The sequence below is a fragment of the Babylonia areolata genome, chromosome 1 (assembly GCF_041734735.1).
Source record: "Babylonia areolata isolate BAREFJ2019XMU chromosome 1, ASM4173473v1, whole genome shotgun sequence".
NCBI classification, from domain to species: Eukaryota; Metazoa; Mollusca; class Gastropoda; order Neogastropoda; family Buccinidae; genus Babylonia; species Babylonia areolata.
Window position 1 is genome coordinate 38,990,988 of NC_134876.1, and position 17,340 is coordinate 39,008,327.

Here is a 17,340-nt window from a genome sequence, read left to right on the forward strand (position 1 = left end):
AAGTATCCCACTGACATCAAGTTCTTATGGGATACATTTACCTACATCTGATGCACATACATATTCAAACATAAAAACAGTAGGCTGAATAGCCATTATCATCCTATAATCAGGAAAAGTGAGCATCATGCGATACTGACAACAGCAAAACACCAGAAATGCTTAAACCAAGAGAACAATACACTTCTTGAAAATCTTTATGTACTGCTGACTCATACCCACAAGAATGTTACTTACACGACATCATCAACTGAGATGGTGACTTCAATGTCGGTTTTTTCTGCTGAACGCTTTGGACTTGATGGTACAGAGCACAAAATAGTCAGCTGAACATCAGAACAGTCATTTGACTTGCACAAAGCAGGTGTCCATTTAGAGGTCTCCTCCTGAAGGCGTGACCTCACTGCCTCTGGCAGATAGTTTTCAATGTTTCCACATTCACGAGATGGAACATGATAAACGATCTTGGCAACCAGACGATGTTTCGGGGTTGAAGTTGCTGTGGTAAAGGAATAAAAAATCCAGAGAATAATGGCTGCAGGAAACATAGATCATAAGTCACACAGAGACACACACAAACACGTAAAAAATAATAATAATAAAAACAAAAACACACACACTCTCTCTGTCTCTCTCTCTCTGTCTGTCTCTCTCTCTGTCTGTCTGTCTCTCTCTCACGCACTCAAATTCATCATAAAAAATAGCATCAAAACCACAGCAGTGCTGATCTATCTTTATATCAATATATCTATCTATCTATATATCTATATCTACACACACACACACACACACACACACACACATACACACATATATATATATATATATATATATATATGTGTGTGTGTGTGTGTGTGTGTATATATTCCCTTCTACATCCCCTCTACACCAACACAAGTAAGTTTTTAAAGTTAAATGTTGTTATGCTTCTTCCCACTCCCTATGGAAGACGAAGACATTGGGGCCTGGATTTATTATTGACTGTGTCTCTGTCTCTTTATGTGGCATGTCAAAACCATAACCACAAAGTAACCAAGAAACTGGACAGAAAGTTAATAAAAACATGATTCACCTCCACAAGGTGAAAGCACATATGGCAGGTAGCGATTAGGAGGGTCCCAGCTGCCAACAGGTCCACAGGTATGAATCACTGGAGAGGGAATCACCTGTACATCACCCTGTTTACAAACTGGATTACACTGTTTGTACTTCCTTTTCTCTTCATCAGTGAAACCATCACAGTAGAGATTCTCGGCACTGGCAGGTTGCCTGGGATCTCCACACTTTGAGTCTGAAGAAAAAACATTAACATTAAAAAATCAGTAAAACTGAATTGCTGGCTTGAAAATGTAACACAAAGTCATAAATATTAAAAACAAAGTAGTCATGAGTGCTTTCTAACACTATTCTAACACGGGCAAAAGCTAAGAGGTCCTCAGCTGGTATGGTTTTCTCACAGAAAAAGAAAGAGGACAAATGTACACAATGAAAGAAATCTTTATAACTGACATAACCTCACAAGAGCTTTCAATCTCATAAGCTGAAACTGTTCTTCAAAGGCAAGAGGGCAAATTCGGGAAAAAAAATTGTCAAATTTGTGCAACAGATGAAAACAACATAGGTAAAAAATGGGTCTGTGGGTGGACATATATATAATTGAGTGCATACCATGTACAGGAGTGTGTCTTTGCAAGCGCACAAGGGTGACATGGTGGAAGGTAATGTAAGTGGTGTGGAGGTTACTCTTTGGTGAAAAGTTTAAACAACTGTGTTTTCAAGGCTTTTTTGAATACTGTTGTGGATCTGATTTACTGAATGTTGTTAGGTGGTGAGTTCCACTAAGTGTGAAGAAGAGTATATATTCCCATAGATAATTGGTCAAATCATGGATGAACAGAGTTGTTGATAAAGTGAACAGAAAAGAGTTGAGAACAGAAATGCACGGTAGAGAAGAATGTGAGATGAAGTTACGACAAAGGGAAGTTTATATTGAATGCATGCTTCAAATGAAAACCAATGTCAAATTTAAAGCAGAGACCTGACATAGTCATCACAGTTCTTTGAATCTGAAAATAGCTGAATCACAGCTTTGAATTCCACACCTTTTACAAATTATTCCAGCATTGGTGAGGACAGGTAGTAAAAAAAAAAAAAAGACTTGCCATACTCCATAGTCAGGTCTAGACTGGGCAAAAGGACAAACTAGTGTTTTCATTGGTGTAACTTAAAATGGAGATGAATGGAGCTCATGTGATGGAAATGAAATAATGACTGGCATGTTATCAGACATAAGGAATAAAATTTACATGCGAATGGAGATTTCAAGAAAAAAGAATAATAAAAATATATATATATATATTTTTGTTTAAATATATACATAAAAGTCAAAGCCTTGGATTAGTCATTTTTACTTAATTTGCACTGTGCATCCCAAAAATTTGAAAGTGACATCAGCTGACATCAGTCACCCATAGCCTCAGACACACAAGGTAACACGTGTTAGCCTGTCATTCTCATAATAATTTTACTTTTCAATCTCATGTCCTGAAATTGTTCTTGAACACCCAGAAAGATCTGCTTGGACAAAGTGTAATAAATATACCAAAATACAAAAGGGAACAAAAGACTTACACTGAACATAAATGTCAAAGGTACACAATGCCTTGTTGCCATCCGTGTTGGAAGCTTCCACCACAACTGGATATTTTCCCCAAAGCACCAGCTCACCTGTCCACAGAATACAGATACACTGGTAGTGGAAAGCATACAACTGCATGTGAAAAAATACTAAGTAAAACAAAAATCTGCTTGTACTCTCTTTTGTAGCAATCTTTTATTTTCAAAAAGGAGTGAAACAGACACCACAGTGTTCATTTCAGAGTCTGAGAAAAAACAAAAACAAAAAAAAACCACAAGTGAGTTATAGCCTGCATCACTCACGTGTGATTCTTTCTAAATTTCACAGAACACACACACACACACACACACACACACACACACACGCCGAACACATAAACAAACTCAGCAAAAACAAACAAAATACAAACAAAAAAGCATTTACCTTTCTGTGTGATTGGTGTGCTTGCTAGTCTGTCAATTCAGACTCTTTAGGTGGTTCTCAGACACTAAGTTTCCAGGCTGGATATCAAAATACCATCTACCCACAGCCGAAAGGTGGTCTTGATAACTTTCTGAGACTACGTATTATCAATGGAACGATGTTGAAAGAATAGAAACACTCTCTACCCTTGTTACGTGCTCCTAGAAATGTATCCCACAGTCACCTAACCAGAATTGTACTTTATCATGTGATTGTTTTCCTTGGCATATATGACCTAATGGCATGGTTTTGACTGAGACTGATTCAACAATAAAATCAGTTGCACATGGTATTACTGCCATCAAAATAGGTAAAGCACTGGACATCATGACATGCAACTTTGTGCTAAATCAGGCAGAGCTATCAAGATGTAAAATGACTTAAGAAATGCAGAAGTGATTTGCATGCAGTGTTTTATGTGTGACCAACTGACCCAGACACACACAAACAGAATTAAGTGCAAGACTCTCCAAGTGTGGCAGTATCAAAATGATGTTGAGACTTAATTGGTACGTCTGAGGCCACCTTATAATCCAAAATCACCTTTTTTTTCCATATGATATTCAACATGCTTGCTATAATAATCCCTCACATCTATTGTCTGTGCCATCACATTTCAGATGAAAACAATCTGTATGCACACAACAAAAAGCTGGTCAAAGATGAAGCAATGAGGTCAGTGAGTGATGATATCACCGAGCAATCTATGTGTGTGGAGCACACCAATCCATATTGATTGTTCAGCTACACTGATTAACTTGCGGGTTGCAGAAAAAAACCTGTTGTACATAAGATTTTATTACAAGCGACAACTTTTATTTTCTTTTTGTCATTAGTATCATTATTCTAAAGCACTGAAGTTATGTAAATATTGCTCCCATATAGCTTTCTAATGGCTTGAATGAATACACATTGGCAGAATGATTTTATCTTGATAAGACCCATTTCAATTACTGTTGTATTGGCCAAAAAATAGATTGCTTTATTTGTGTTTAACAAAGCAGAAAGCAACAGGGATAATTCATGATAAGTTCAAAAAATGCATTCATTTTCAAATGTCAAAATCATTCCTGAAACATTTATCAGTATTGATGTAGCCAAGTGCTCAGCTGGCTACTAACCATAGTTCAACTCACAGCACAAGCCATAAAGCAGATGACAGTTTCACTGCAGTGACAGTGTCCAACTATTGACATGGGAGGTAACTTCTGTGGCGTAAGGCTATTAACATTTGAATTTGAACTGAAAACTGTTGCGTGTCGGCCGGTCACTTTACCAAGGTGCCGCACTCAAGCAACATCAAACACATCACACACAGCCAGCATCAGGTGTGGTGCTGTGGCACCTCTGTCAATGCCAGCTGCTCCAGCTCCTGATGCTGTGATCCCACAGGTGTCACCCTCACCTGTACTCAGCCACACACAGCAGAGGTACAGCCAACAACACGGCTACATTAAGACTATCACTGATGTGCAGCGTCTTCATAACAGTGATGGCTAGACAGATTCTGCTGGTATCTATCACCTTTCCAAGTTTAGTTTTTCAACCACCTGTGGTTATATGCTAAAATTTACCACCAACCCACCATACACATGGACAAAGACAACTAAAACAGGGTTATTGCACAAGCACACCTTTTGTCCATATATGAAAAAAGAGTTACTGTAAAGTTTGGTCTATAAGCCACAACTTTTTACCCCAGCTTCAACCTCTGCGGCTTACACAATGATGCGGCTTATTTGTGGATTTAAACGATCCCAGGAGTGTCACGTTCTCGTCTATTCTTAGCTGCCCTTCAACTCACCAAAATTATGATTTCTGTCCATGAATTTTTGAATGAGCTTCAGGATAGTGTGCTAACTGTTCACGTTTTATAAATCAAATCCGCACACATTAAAGCCTTCAGATCAGCATTCAGTTCTACTCTGCTCAAGCGAACACCCTCATCATGCCGAAAACGCGACGTCATGCCTATGATGCAGCCTTCAAATTGAAGGTGATCAACCTAGCAGACGACAGTGCAAGCGACGAACCAGCAACGACCTCCACCTTCATGTTCATGAAGTGAAAGTGAGGCTAAGTCAGTGACAAGATGGCGGAGGAAGCTGTGCTGGTTCTCTTCAACTCAGACACTGAAGACGAAGATTTTAATGGATTCAGTGAGCAGGATGACGTTGAATAAATGTGACTATCCCTAAATTATGGATCTTATTTTCGTTGTATTTATTATTTTTTGGTGGCACTAGCAGTATTTTCGCTTGCTTTTGTGTTGTTCCCGCTTGTGTTTATTTCATAACCTACAGTATCGACAGCTTTTCTGTAGTATCAGTATGTGTTCCGGTACCGGAAATAAGTGCAGTTTATAAACCGGTGCGGCTTATGTATGTATAAAGTTGTTGTTTTTTTCCAAAATTCAGTGGGTGCGGCTTATATACCAGTGCGCTCAATAGACCTAACTTTACAGTAAATCTATGATGGGCATTGCCCTTCCCTTTTAAATTTTCATACATTACACATGCATGAATGAATACCACAGCCTACCGGTATATGCTAACTTACATGTGCAAGAATATAGTTTCCCTGTGCATGTGAGTGTATGTGTACACATACCTTCATGTGCATGTGTGTGTGCATGTGTGTGTGTGTGTGTGTGTGTGTGTGTGTGTGTGTGTGTGTGTACATGTGCATGTGTGTGTATGTATGCATGTATGCATAACCAGAAAACTCAGAACTCAGTAGGGTAAAGGGTGGAGATTTTTACGATCTCCCAGGTCAACATATGTGCAGACCTGCTAGTGCCTGAACCCCCTTCGTGTGTATATGCAAGCAGAAGATCAAATACGCACGTTAAAGATCCTGTAATCCATGTCAGCGTTCGGTGGGTTATGGAAACAAGAACATACCCAGCATGCACACCCCCGAAAACGGAGTATGGCTGCCTGCATGGTGGGGTAAAAACGGTCATACACGTAAAAGCCCACTCGTGTGCATACGAGTGAACGCAGAAGAAGAAGAAGAAGAAGAACTCAGTAGGGCAGAGACAAAGAGGCAAATTATGTACGTGTAAAAAAATTTAAAGATTTTACTTCTACTCCATTTGTTTCAATACAAGACTGTACATAAAGAATGAAAACATACTCACTTCAGCAGTGTTTTGTCCTTAGAAACTGATGTGTGAATGCCAAAAAGTTTGAAAACAAACCTTTACATATCTTCTCACAGAAGTGAAAGTCACTTACCTTGCTCAGGTGAAGACTTAGGTGTTTTGGTGTTGCCTCTGAACTGGACATCTGGCCATTCAAGTCGTGTGACTCGATTTGTGCTGTGCATTACGATGTCGGATGGACATGAGTCCTCATCAATGCTCACCATCTTCTTGCCTGGAAATCAGGGAATAACAAATTATGAATAACACTTTTTTTCTTTATTCTGTTCCTGGTAAACATTTTGTCAGTTTTCTGTTTCAGTGTTTCAAGGAGGTGTCACTTCATTCGGACATATCAATATCCACTACATATCTGCAAGGCAAATGCCAGACAGTAGCTTAACCAAATGCTTGTCAGGCCTTAAGTGAATGTACATATACTTGTGTGCCTATCAGAGTGGATTTCTTTGGCAGAATTTTGCCAGAGGACAACACTTATATTGCCATAGGTTCTTTTCCAGTGTGCTAAGTATGTGCTGCACAAAGTGTAGAATTTGCCGTTTGTGTACATGGGGTTTACCTAAACTGGCCTTGGAGTGTGGCTTGATAGAAGCAGACATTAGTCTCTGTGTCTCCGGGCTCTCTGTCTTTTTAAACTCTCACTGGCTAATATTGTCAATACTCCGGACTTGTCTTATTTGCATACAAACAAGGACGATTACTCTACATCCCCTTTACTGAGGCTACAAATGTCAACAATAACAACATTTCACAGGTGCTTGTTTCCATCTTGAACTTGCTGAACTTAATAAAGTTTTCTGCTAATAAAATCAAACGCCAAAAGAAGTAACTAAACACAACTAACGTCTTTCAGTCAACAGCTGATTTTACAAATTAAGTTTTTGGGACTCGAACATGTCGGCCACTTCTTGTAGTTACAGCAGGTGTTGACTGGATGTTGGCAGTAGGTTGAACTTCTTGATTGATGTCTTGAAAGTCAACTTCTGCCTGGAATTCAGAAGACATGCAGTTTTCCTGTTGTTGACACTGCTGTTCTGGTAGAGTAGATGTTGCCTTGAGTTGAGATGATGCATTTCCTAACTGCTGGCTATTATTTCTGTACCGAAGATGATAGCGGTTTCTTCTCTGAATTCCTCTTTTTGTTTGCACAGTGTATGATCTGCTGTGTTGAGATGATGTTGGTGATGACTGGCTTACTACTACAGCTTCAGCATTTGTTGGCGTTTTGACCCAAACAGCATCTCCTTTTTTTAGCTGGGACAGTGGTCTTGTTCTGTGCCTCCGGTCAAAATCATCTTTCTGTCTTTGTTTCAGTTTTACATCTGTCTCCTGAAACTTCTTCGCATTGCTTCCTCCTGGTACATGTTGTTTAGGGAGAGTTGGTACTTTAGTTCGCAGTTTTCTTCCCATCAGCAACTCTGCTGGACTAAATCCATGTTGGAGTGGTGTAGTTCTGTAATTCAGAAGAGCTATATATACATCATCTGCTTTGTTCAACAACAATTTGATGGTTTTGACCGCTCTTTCCGCTTCTCCATTTCCTTGTGGATGCAACGGACTGCTCTTCAGGTGGGTGAAGCCATATGACTTGGCAAACTGTACAAAATCCCAAGAGTTGAACTGAGGTCCATTGTCTGAAACTACAGTTTCCAGAATTCCATGACGAGCAAATATTGATTTGATGTGCTCGATGACAGTAGATGAGGTAGTTTGCTTCAGATGGGCAATTTCAATCCATCGTGAGTAGTAATCTACAATCATCAAATATGGGTGATTTTTCCATTCAAAAAGATCAATCCCAACTCTCTGCCATGGAAAATCTGGTTTTTGTGGGTTGTAGTGGCTCTGGATAAAGTTTCCTTTCTTTCTCACAAACTGGGCAATCTTTGATCATCTTTTCAATCTGCTGAGAAATCTTTGGCCACCACACACAGTTTCTGGCAAACGCTCTGCATTTCACAATACCTTGATGTCCTTCATGCAGACGTTTAAGAATGTCTTTTTGTAGACTATCAGGAATGACCAGGCGAGTTTGAAAAAGTAATAGTCCATCCTCCACAGTCAGTTCATTTCGTACCGTCCAGTACGGTTTTAATGCTGGATCACTTCTAGCTTTTCCTGTCCACTCTGACTTGCAGTAGTTTTTTTACTTTTCTACAGATCTCATCTTGATCCTGTTTCTCCCTGATCTCCTGGAGTTTCTGATCACTTGCAGGAAATCCTTCTGTGACTGACTTGACACTCATTTGAGTCTCAAACTCCATAAACTAATCCTGTTCAGCAGGAATACCGACAGGAACCCGAGACAGAGCATCTGCTGTCACAAGACTTTTTCCTGGAACATGGATGATCTTGTACGAGAAATGCATCATTCTCATCCTGAATCTCTGTATTCTTGGAGTCAGTTCATCCAAATGTTTTGTCTTCATCAGTGCAAGAAGAGGTTTGTGGTCTGTTTCAATTGTGAAACTGGACAGTCCGACAAGAAAGTCTTCAAATTTTTCACAACACCACGTTACTGCAAGCGCTTCTTTCTCCACTTGAGCATATCTTTGTTCAGTATCAGTAAGTGACCTTGATGCATAGAAGACAGGCTTCCAATCTTCTCCTTCTTTTTGAAGTAGGACACCTCCCATTCCGTATGATGATGCATCAGCTGAGATTTTGGTTGGTTTTTCAGGACTGTAATGTATCAGTACGGGCGTCGTACTCAACTATTTTTTCAGTTTCTGAAAGGCGTTCTCTTGCTGTTCATCCCAAATCCATGAAGTTTCTTTTTTTAGAAGATCTCTAAGAGGTTTTGTTGTTTCAGCCAAGTTTGGTGCAAACTTTCCAATATGGTTGACCATACCTAAAAATCTGCGGACTTCAGGTACATTTTGCCGTCTTGGAAGTTTCGTGATGGCTGTTACTTTCTCTGGATCAATGTGGATTCCTTCTTTGGAAATGATATGTCCGAGAAACTTGATGTTGTCTACAGCGAAGACACACTTTTCATTGAGAGTCACTCCAGCTTCTTTCATCCTTTGAAGAACTGTTCGGAGTCTGTCATCGTGTTCTTCTTGATCCTTTCCACTGATCAAAACATCATCTATATCGCAGATGACTCCTGGTATGCCTGAAAGAATGTGTGTCATTTCTCTCTGAAAGACTTCCGGTCCTGAACTTATTCCGAAAGGAAGACGTTTAAAACAGAACTTTCCAAAAAGAGTGATGAAGGTTGTCAGTTTCTGAGGCTCTTCGTCCAATGGAACTTGGAAAAATCCACTGTTACAGTCCAGTTTGCTAAAAACAGTGGCTCCAGAGAGTTGTGCAAGGAGTTGATCAGTTGTAGGGAGGGGAAAATTTTCTCTTTGAACACTTTCATTCAATTTTGTGAAATCCGCACACAATCTGATCTTTCCATTTGCCTTTGGAACAGCAACTATAGGAGATCCTGCTTTTCCATCTCTTTCAGTTCATCTTCTACTTTCTTTCTGATTGGAATTGGAAGACGACGTGGTACTGCAATCGAGAAAGGTCTTGCATTTTTATTCAAAGTGATTTTATAAGCATTTTTCATTTTGCCTAGACCTTTGAACAATTCTGGGAATTCTTTCTGAACATCCTCTTTTAATCCATGTACCTCTTCTCTTTGCTGGTGTACTTCATTTACTCTTTCCAACAAATGTAGAGCTTCAATAGCAGGTCTTCCTAACAGAGGTTCTTTCAAGTCATTGACTACATAAAGATCCTGCTCTGTTGAAGTGTTCTCTATTGAGAGTGTTGCGCGCACTACTCCCTTCACATTAAGTGAATTGTGTCCTGGGCCAAACAATTTCTTGTCTGTTTTCTTTATCAGAGGAGAATTCTTCTTGAAGAATCTGTCTGGAACAACTGTGACATCTGCTCCAGTGTCTACTCTGTATGTGACAGGTTTTCCTAAGGTCATGATTTTTACATGCCACATGTCATCTTGAACAGCTCCAATGCAGTCTGTATTTCTTTCAGATACCACTGAACCTAAAACAAACTCATCTTCCTGTTCTTTTACAGCACTTACAGTTGCCTTTTTGCTCCTGCACATCACAGCATAATGACCTTTCTTTGCACATTTGTGACATTCTGCTTCTTTGGCAGGACAGTTTTTTTTATCGTGCATGGGACTTTTTCCACACCTTTGACACTTTTTGTTTTTGCCACTTCTAAAATCTGAAGTTTTCTTGTAACTTTTGTTTTTGCTTTGCTGCATTCTATTGACATGCATTCCTGATGCTTCCTGACCATTACTGATAGTCTGAGACTGTTGTCTGGATGTTTCATGTGCTCTGCCGATTGACAAACACTTATCCAGAGTGAGCTTTTTATCTTCAAGAAACTTTTCTCTGAGACTTTCTTCTCTCACTCCAACAACAACTTGGTCTCTAATAAGACAATTTTCCAGTTGCGGATCTCCAAAGTTACATGACTTTGCTAGCTGACGAAGTGATGTGATGAAAGCTTCAATTGTTTCATCTGGTTTTTGACGGCGTATATGAAATTTGTAGGATTCATAGGCTTCGTGTGTCTCTCCAACATAAAAATTTTCAAAAGCCTGCATGACAGTCCCCAAATTCCTTTTATCATCTTCGTTTTGAAAATGAAAACCATCAAAAATGTCCATTGCATCTTCGCCCACTGTAGCGAGAAAAACAGCACACTGAAACTCTTCTTCTTCTTTATTTAAACGGGTCGCGATCGCGTAGTTTTCAAACTGTCGCCGAAACTTTTTCCAGTTTTGCGCAAGACTGCTACCATCAGTGTTCAGTTTAGACGGTAATGGAACATTAGCTGTGTACTGTCTTGGATTTGCCATCGCGATATGTTTGTTTTCAACTTCGAAAACGAAAGTTCAAATTTTCGCTAACGACCGTTGTATGTAAACAAATGGCTGATGACTTCGTCACTCATTCCAAGTTGAACTTGAAGTTTGAAAGACAGGCAGAAAATGTCCACTTATTTGTCTTTTCACGTCTATTCATGGTAGCCGTTTTTTTTCTTGCTTCTAAGAAGATCCCACTTCTGACACCATGTAGAATTTGCCGTTTGTGTACATGGGGTTTACCTAAACTGGCCTTGGAGTGTGGCTTGATAGAAGCAGACGTTAGTCTCCGTGTCTCCGGGCTCTCTGTCTTTTTAAACTCTCATTGGCTAATATTGTCAATACTCCAGACTTGTCTTATTTGCATACAAAAAAGGACGATTACTCTACACAAAGGACCTCAGTTTATCATCTCATCCAAATATCTAGACACTCAATTTGATTTTCCAGTCAGACTTGGGTGAAAGGGCAAGACTGAGATTCAAACCCAGACCCTCGTGGACACTGTATTGACCATACCAAGCATGCATGCACTCCCCAAAACAAGGTGTGGTTGCCTAAACAGCACAAAAAAATCATGATACATTAATTTTCATCGTGAAATCGCATCAGAATCCCAGAGCTATCCTCTATGTGGACCACATGTTTCAGAAGAGGCAGGACACCAGGCCAGGCTGCCTACTGCATGAGTCCATTACTGTAAAACATGGAACACTTACACATAACAAAGCATTCATAATTCAAGTACAATTAATATCCATTACAAAATACATATTGATACGTTTTGCCTCAACTTCAACCTACATGTCTTAAAAACAGGGCATCTAATGTGTGGTTAAATCTTTCAGAACACTGTTGTCATTCAGAAACATATCTCCAAACCCAGTCACTGACGTTCATGGCAGTGACAATAAATGAAACCTTCCTGTGACACAGCTTATGAACACCTCACATTCACACAAATAACATACTATGAGGAGTAGGGACAGGAGAGATTCAAGGAGGGAAGGAGGGGAAGAACTGAGCAGGAAAGCAAGCAGATGATGTAACAGGGCCTTTACATTGACAAGCTGAATATGCAAACATGGATGCAACAGCAAAAGTGACTGACCCATCAATACTTGACTTCTAATCATTTTGATGTGCACCTTACAATGAAGCTGCACCCTATGTATTGTTACAATTAGTATCTTTTCCAAATTTGGTGGATATGCCTTATGATCTTAAGTGCCTTGTACTCCGTAAAATATGGCAAATACTTGTGCTGAAATATTACGGTCAGCAATTTTATAAACATTACCAAAAGATACCATCACAATTACCAGCATGGATACCAGCATACTGAAATCATTGCAACAAAGTAAACATACGAAGAAAAATAACTGCTGCTCACCAGAAACAGGTGTGTTACAACTGTCATAGTTGTCAAATCCTGGTGGACATGCTTTATCAGCCCGAGAGGGGGAGATGCGAGTAACTCCCTGATAGTGAAGAAACTCGCCCCAGGCCATGACTGCATCAGGAAACATGGCAAAAGGATCCTCATTGCCCTTGATGGTCAACTCTTCTGTAAACTTCAGTGTCCGGTTATACAGCGTCACTTGACTGACAAAGCCATTGAAACCTTGGCCTTTCACACACCCGTCAGAGCCAGTGTTGTAGTTGCATCCCAGTACCATCCACACACTGCACATTACAATAAGTCACACCATTTTATACAGTCACATACATCTCTCTCTCCTCTCTCTTTCATCTCTCTCTCTTTCTGTTTATTTCTCTCCACTTTTTCCCTTATCAAAGTGCTCAGGATTTCCCTATGTTCTGAACAACATGAATTTGCTCATAATGCTCACATAGTACTTGGAATGGATATGTGGCAAAATTGTTCTCTCTGCCTACTGATGGTTGCATAGCTAAGTCTATGGAGAAAATGAAATATGCAATGTGTACAGACCACATAAAGCTGTCTTGTCTTGCTTTCAAATATATGTGCAACTACCTCCTGGTGTTGACATGGTAATGACATGGCTATTATCAGTTCCTAACAGGAAATGAGGAGGCTTCTTTACTTTTACCACAGAAAAACCTTTGAGAAATCATGTCTTTCTTTTAATTTTCAGCTACTCTGTGTGTATGTATGTGTATGTGTGCATGTGTGAGTGTGTGTGTGTGTATGAGTGTGTGCAAGTGTGTATGAGTATGCACAAGTGTGTGTGTGTGTTTCTGGGTATATGTGTTTGTGTTTGTGTGTGTGTGTGTGTGTGTGCACAAGTGTGTGTATGAGTGAGTAAGTGAGTGAGTGTGTGTATGGGTGGTGGAGGGGACATGTGTGTTTTTGTCAGCGCTGCTCTTTGCATATCTGAAATACTACTTCAAATTACTTAGGATATGAATATTAACCTCACTTAAATACAAATCATGTGTTCATGTATGCATAATACTGCTTCTGTTGCCACTGATGTGAACATCTATTGACAAATTTTAATGATAAAGCCAGACTTAATTAATCATTATGACATGATAATCTCATCTTAAAATAATACTGAAATTAAACACCTTAAATCTAAAGAAAAGTTTAAATCTCTGAAACCAATATCCAGGAAAAAAACAGAAGTAAAAAACAGTATACTCACAACATATCCAAAGGCATCCCTTGACTGACAACTATCTCATTTCGAATAGTGTCAACAGTGAGGGCAAAGATCCCTGTGTCCTTGTTCCATGTCAGTGCAATATAGTGCCATTTTCTGTCGCCATTGAGCTCAACACTGGGGTCCACGTGTACACTTCTACTGTTCAGTGACACTGTAGCCCCACCATGATCCACTCGGATCAGCTCTTCTTTTCCTGACAAACTATGGCCCTCCCTGTAATCAGGAAAGGCAATAGGGTTCAGGTAAACAACACAGACTCTTTTCCCAACCTTCCAGAGGAGAAGAAAGAAACTGGCATTTCTGTGCATTGTGTAGCAGAGTAGCAGCGGTATTTGTACAATGTTTCTGTTATAACTAAACCAACCTAGATAGTTCATGGTCTGTCTCAGAAGTCCCTTCCATCCTTTCAGTTCCGACATGTACACATGAAAGTGAGCTCAAACTTCTCAGCATCAAGTAAACTTTAAACATCTGAAAAAAAAAAAAAAATTTAAGGTGTTTACAACTCATGCAGTAGTACACTATAAAAAAAAAAAAGAGCTCTTAATTCAGCCCCCAAATTATATAAACTGTTTTGCTAATTGAGAAGACATTTAACATCAAACACAAACCTTCCAGTTCTAAAATGTAATACAGACAAAGAATACAGCAGGAAAATTGTTACACCAAAAATACAAATAGGCACTGTGATAAAAACCTTGCAGTTCATGGCATCAATTTTTATGTCTGCACATAAATATTTCAGTTAATACCCTGTACAGGAAACCATAATAAAAGGGAATCAGTGCAAGGTGGCAGGAGCGCTTCAGCTAACAGCTCAACCAGCCGTCTACCAGTGACCAGGAAGCTCTACAGCAGATACCCCAGAAGCCTACACAGGGGGACCTCGACCTACCACCCACTGTGGATGAAGTCAGGATTGTCATTAAGTAGATGAACTGCAGAAAAGCACCAGGAAAAAATGGAATTCCTGCTGAAATGTACAAAGCACTTGGAACCACAGCTTTCAAAGCATTCCACCACAATGTCCTCTCGACCATCTGGGAGGAAGGAGACATGCCAGCAGACCTCCGAGATGCTATTATTATGGCACTTTACAAGGACAAGGGGGCAAAATCAGCTCAAAAGGAATTACCAGCATAGAATCAATAAAATATCAATAATAGCTCTGGAGAATCTTGGAATGGATACCAATATTTTCAGCTTCTGCCAAAAAAAATATTCTAGACAGGCATTTCTTATGAATACAAATTACAAATCAACATACTTGTCAAATGCCAAATAAATGTTTAAAACAATCTCTATATATCTATATTCAATGAACCCTCCACTGTTTCACCATCTACAACAAGGTTAGTTACAGGTAAAGGACAGAGAGGGAGGGAGTGGTAGTGTGCAGAGGGAAGAGGGGAGAAAGATGAAGATGGAAAAGACTTCTTGGAGCAGTTTCTGGTAGGGCAGATTGAATATAGATCTTCATTCACAATATCACATTATTTTAGTGTTATAGTGTGTCAGGCGCCTATGGTGGAAGCATGGGATTTTCTCAGACACACTGCGCACTGATGGACCCCTCCTTTCTGCCTCCCTACTCTTCTCCCTCCACCCCCCTTTCATGGCATCTATCCCCACCAACACCCCTCCCCATACCCTCTCTCCCTTTCCCCCCCCTTCCCTTGGCCAAGTGCAGAGGGAGCAAGTTACCAAGAAATACTAAGTAAAGATGGTATCTTCTCTGACCACTTCCATCACCCTCAACCCCGTCCCCCCCCAACCCCCCTCCTTACCACCCCCCCCCCTACCCCCCCATGTCAATCTCTGGCAGGATGGCATCTGCCTCAATGGTCACCACATGGTGTGGTGTGTTTATCATGAGCTGTTTAGAACAGAATCAGGGCTGGGCGATCTTTCCTCCTCCTTCCCTTCCTCTTTTCATCACCCCCCCCCCTCCCCTCCCCTTCTCCTTGACAATGCTGGGTTCTGTGAGAAAAGTGCTGATGTGCAAGTCTAGCACTGATGGTCCCAGATTGGTCTGTTAACTTCAGCCAATTGGAAACGTTCTGGGTTGGAAGATAGTTTGCATACAGCGCCAGCTTGTGAAGAGGATAAAATGAATAGGCAAGTGGGATTTCTTTCTTTTCCTTCCTTGAAGCAGGCCAGGAGAGCCAGACGGTCAAGACAGTACCATGGGGGCTGTGTGCTGTTAAGTTAGAGAAATAAACACCTTAATTCATCTTTCTAAAAGACCCTGCTGTGGTACGAGGAGAGAGTGGATTGTGCACCTATCCTCTGCTGTTATTCTACTCTACCTCTTCACCTTCTACACCTACCCGTACAACCACTCAACCCCTACCCCCACCACTACTACTACCCCTTTTTAACAACTTGGCGTCGCCAACAGGATCAGCAGGTGAGGTGTCTCTTAGCTTTAGCAGCACACAGCCCAACACAGCCCAACACCCCAACACAGCACAGCACAGCCCAACCCAGCCCGAGGATGACCATGCCTACTACCACAGCACAGCAGTCCCCCATGCAGTGGTGTGCAGCACCCACACTGCCAGTGTTCACTGGTGAGCCAGACAAGACGTCGGCTGAGGACTTCGTCACTGAGGCGGAGAGGGTCCTGGCCGCATACCCCATGGGAGACGAGATGGCTGCATACCTCATCTACAGCCATCTGCAGGGAACCGCACGCAGAGAGCTGATGCTGCGGGACCTGGAGGACACCAACACCCCAGAGAAGGTGACCGGCATTCTGCTGGGGGTGTTCGGTGACGGACGGCGTGTCACCACACTACTGTCCATACTTTTCAGCAGGGTACAGCAGCCGGAGGAGTCCATCATGGACTACTCTCATGCTCTGCGCAGCATGGAGAGAACCATCCAGATGAAGACGACTGGGGCCCTCACCGCTGACATGCTGAGGGACCACTTCATCAGTGGCCTCCGGAACACCTTGTTGAAAAGGGAGCTGCGCCAGGTAGTGAGGCGAGAGCCTCAAACCACCTTCATCCAGGCAAGAGATGAAGCCCTGAGGCTGCAGAGAGAGCTGGAAGAGGACCAACAGCAACAGGCCAGGGAACAGATGGCACGACTGGGGGACAAACTGTTGTTGTTAGAGGGAAAAGTTAGGTCCATGCAGGGGCTAGTGTCAGGTCTAGTTGGTCAGAGAGATGTTTTAGTTAAGAACAGGGCTGTGGGCAAAAAGAAAAAGAAGAAAGTCAGGAAAGGAAAAATCCAGTCAGCAGTGGGGAATAGGATTTCCCCAAACCACAACAAGGGTAAGGATTTCCCCAAAGTAAAGAGCAAGGTTTCCCACAATGAAATACACAGAGACTTCCACAATGGTCTCAAGGGGCGGGATCACAAACTGAAAGAAAGGATTTCAGATAAACTGATGAAGAGCCATTCAGTAGGTGACTGCAATGGTGATGATCCATGCCGAGATGAATGGGTGCTGCTGCCCATGCCACCTGATCCAGGGATTCATGGTCAATGTTGGAAGAGGGAGAATGACGCAGACTGCCAAGCTGCAGTCAAGACTCCCAGACCATCACGCAAATCAGTGTGCACTGGT

At 41.2% G+C, this 17,340-nt stretch overlaps 1 protein-coding gene across 2 annotated transcripts in view; it reads right to left on the reverse strand.

Annotated features, from left to right (window-relative positions):
* LOC143282756 (uncharacterized) overlaps positions 1-17,340 on the reverse strand; it is a 199,325-nt gene that overhangs the window by 54,055 nt on the left and 127,930 nt on the right. For both annotated transcript variants that reach the window (XM_076588518.1, XM_076588509.1), the window contains 6 exons: positions 13,740-13,973; positions 12,500-12,792; positions 6,340-6,480; positions 2,632-2,727; positions 1,073-1,291; positions 238-499 (listed from right to left, as the gene is read on the reverse strand). In XM_076588518.1, the coding sequence (XP_076444633.1) occupies positions 238-499; positions 1,073-1,291; positions 2,632-2,727; positions 6,340-6,480; positions 12,500-12,792; positions 13,740-13,973 (1,245 nt within the window). The remainder of the gene's footprint in view (positions 1-237; positions 500-1,072; positions 1,292-2,631; positions 2,728-6,339; positions 6,481-12,499; positions 12,793-13,739; positions 13,974-17,340) is intronic.